Genomic DNA, 1848 nt, shown 5'->3' with positions numbered 1-1848 from the left:
TCAATGATTCTCCAACATCTCATCTGTCTCCTCTTCTGGATACCAAGATGCAAGTTTGCTTTTGGTGGCAGGGACGATATTCACTAATGCAAGAGGCTTCACTCATTCTTGCCCTGACTCAGTAAAAGACATGGCTAAGGAGTAACTCCATTGAAGTCTACAGATGTACCTGATTGACTCATCATTGATTCATTTACTTGATTTGTTAATTGGCCCTTAAACTGGGAATCTATTCACTCTCAGAAACACTACCATCCCTTGACAGGATTTAATAATTAACGTCCAAAGCAAACTCCACAAATAATGGCCTAATTTATCTCTGCTGCACCTCAGCTTCCACGCCATCAAGGCAGGACTTCGTTATGATGTTCACAACTCGGCAATGTGAAAACGATGGATGGGAAATGTGCTCTCAGTCACAAAGAATCCATGAAAACTCAGGGCAAAAATAAAAGAAGGACAAGAAAGAAATCAATTATTTTCATAACCTAACAAAACTTCCCAGAAGAGACTGCAGATCAGCTGACAGAAGCACTGACTGTCCCAAAGGTGACAAGCACAGAAAGTGAGGGAGGCTGGGTGGTTGGCATAAGCAGCAACTTTCTGTCACTCTAGTGGCAAGAATCAGCCGATGTAGATCCTATGGAAGTCGTTGGCACCAAAGGCAGCATTGCACTTGGGGCACTTACGCTGCCGAGTGTCATAGCGTGTTTTTACACACTCAAAACAGAAGACATGAAAGCACTTTGTAAGCACAGCATCCTTTTTGCGCATGTTACAGCACGGGCAGGTCAGGCGGGCCTGAAAGACAGAAACATTACAGTGAGGGCCCACTGCATTGCACTAGGTGTGTTAAAAAGATGACTGAAAATGAAGCTACTTCAATTCCTTGTAAGGAGAATAGGAGTTCTTCAATGCAAGGAAGGTCCACAGTGCCACAGTTACAGACAAGAGATGTCAGATACCAAAAACATGACTACACACCTTTTTGACTAAAGTAGAGTCAGAGAGGAAAGTTCATAGAGACGGCTACTCACCTTGTAATCCTTGATTTCCTCCATCAATATCTCATCGCAGTTGGGAACCATGTCAGGCTTCTTAGTGGTCTCCAGCTTCCTGCGTAACCTAGAAATATCTTCCTGAATAAAAACAAGAGACCAAATAAATGAGCAGCATATTCTCTGTCACAGCTTCTTCAGTGAAAAAGAGAACTAGCACCTGGCCAACAGTGCACCCAGCTAAATCACTCCACCCATACTTTCATCCTTGATAGATTACATTATCATCCAGTTCCACATGTATTGTTAGTTATCAGTGGAAAAACCTGAAAGAGCCAAGACCTGACGTAGCTGGAATCCAAGTGAAACTGGACCCCCAAAAAAATAGCATAGTCGGAACCTGCTCCAAGTTCAATGCACAAGGAGACAGACACCAACACAGACAGGTATTGGAGGTGTGCGTGAGGTATACACCTCAGCCCTTTTGAAGTTGAACATCTCTTTCTCTCTAGTCACTCTGTTTTCCACGATCTCATCCTGGAAGTCATGTAACTTCTTCTGAGCCAGCTCCAGCTGGGCTTTCAGATCATCTGCAAGCTGGGCTGCATCCATGGCCTGAAAAAGAAAACCAGTATAGAAGTACCAAACACGGAAAAAGAGCTCTAGTGATTTCTACTCTCTCTACCTTGCAATCCAAGAATCAGAGAATACTCCTTGGGCTGCTTGACATCTATTTTTCTCAATCTGATTTTGGTACTTCCAAATGGAGTAACTGGAATTACTCCCTAAACATTACTTAAACAGCAAATTATCTTACTATTAACAACCCCAGGTTCCAGTATAAATTGGG

The 1848-nt window shown here is 43.0% G+C and overlaps 1 protein-coding gene across 1 annotated transcript; it reads right to left on the bottom strand.

The window, feature by feature from the left end:
- Nucleotides 1–536: 536 nt before the first annotated feature.
- Nucleotides 537–1613, bottom strand: LOC104547534 (E3 ubiquitin-protein ligase BRE1A-like; the record flags this gene model as incomplete). Its single annotated transcript, XM_010193266.1, has 3 exons — nucleotides 537–801; nucleotides 1038–1139; nucleotides 1473–1613. Coding segments are annotated over 3 exons (420 nt in total), but the record flags the coding sequence as incomplete, so codon positions are not given.
- Nucleotides 1614–1848: the final 235 nt, after the last annotated feature.

This window comes from Mesitornis unicolor, unplaced genomic scaffold (assembly GCF_000695765.1).
Source record: "Mesitornis unicolor isolate BGI_N332 unplaced genomic scaffold, ASM69576v1 C13475044, whole genome shotgun sequence".
Lineage (NCBI taxonomy): Eukaryota > Metazoa > Chordata > Aves > Mesitornithiformes > Mesitornithidae > Mesitornis > Mesitornis unicolor.
Note: the sequence above shows the minus strand (reverse complement) of the source record. Positions and strands in the feature narration are given on the sequence as shown.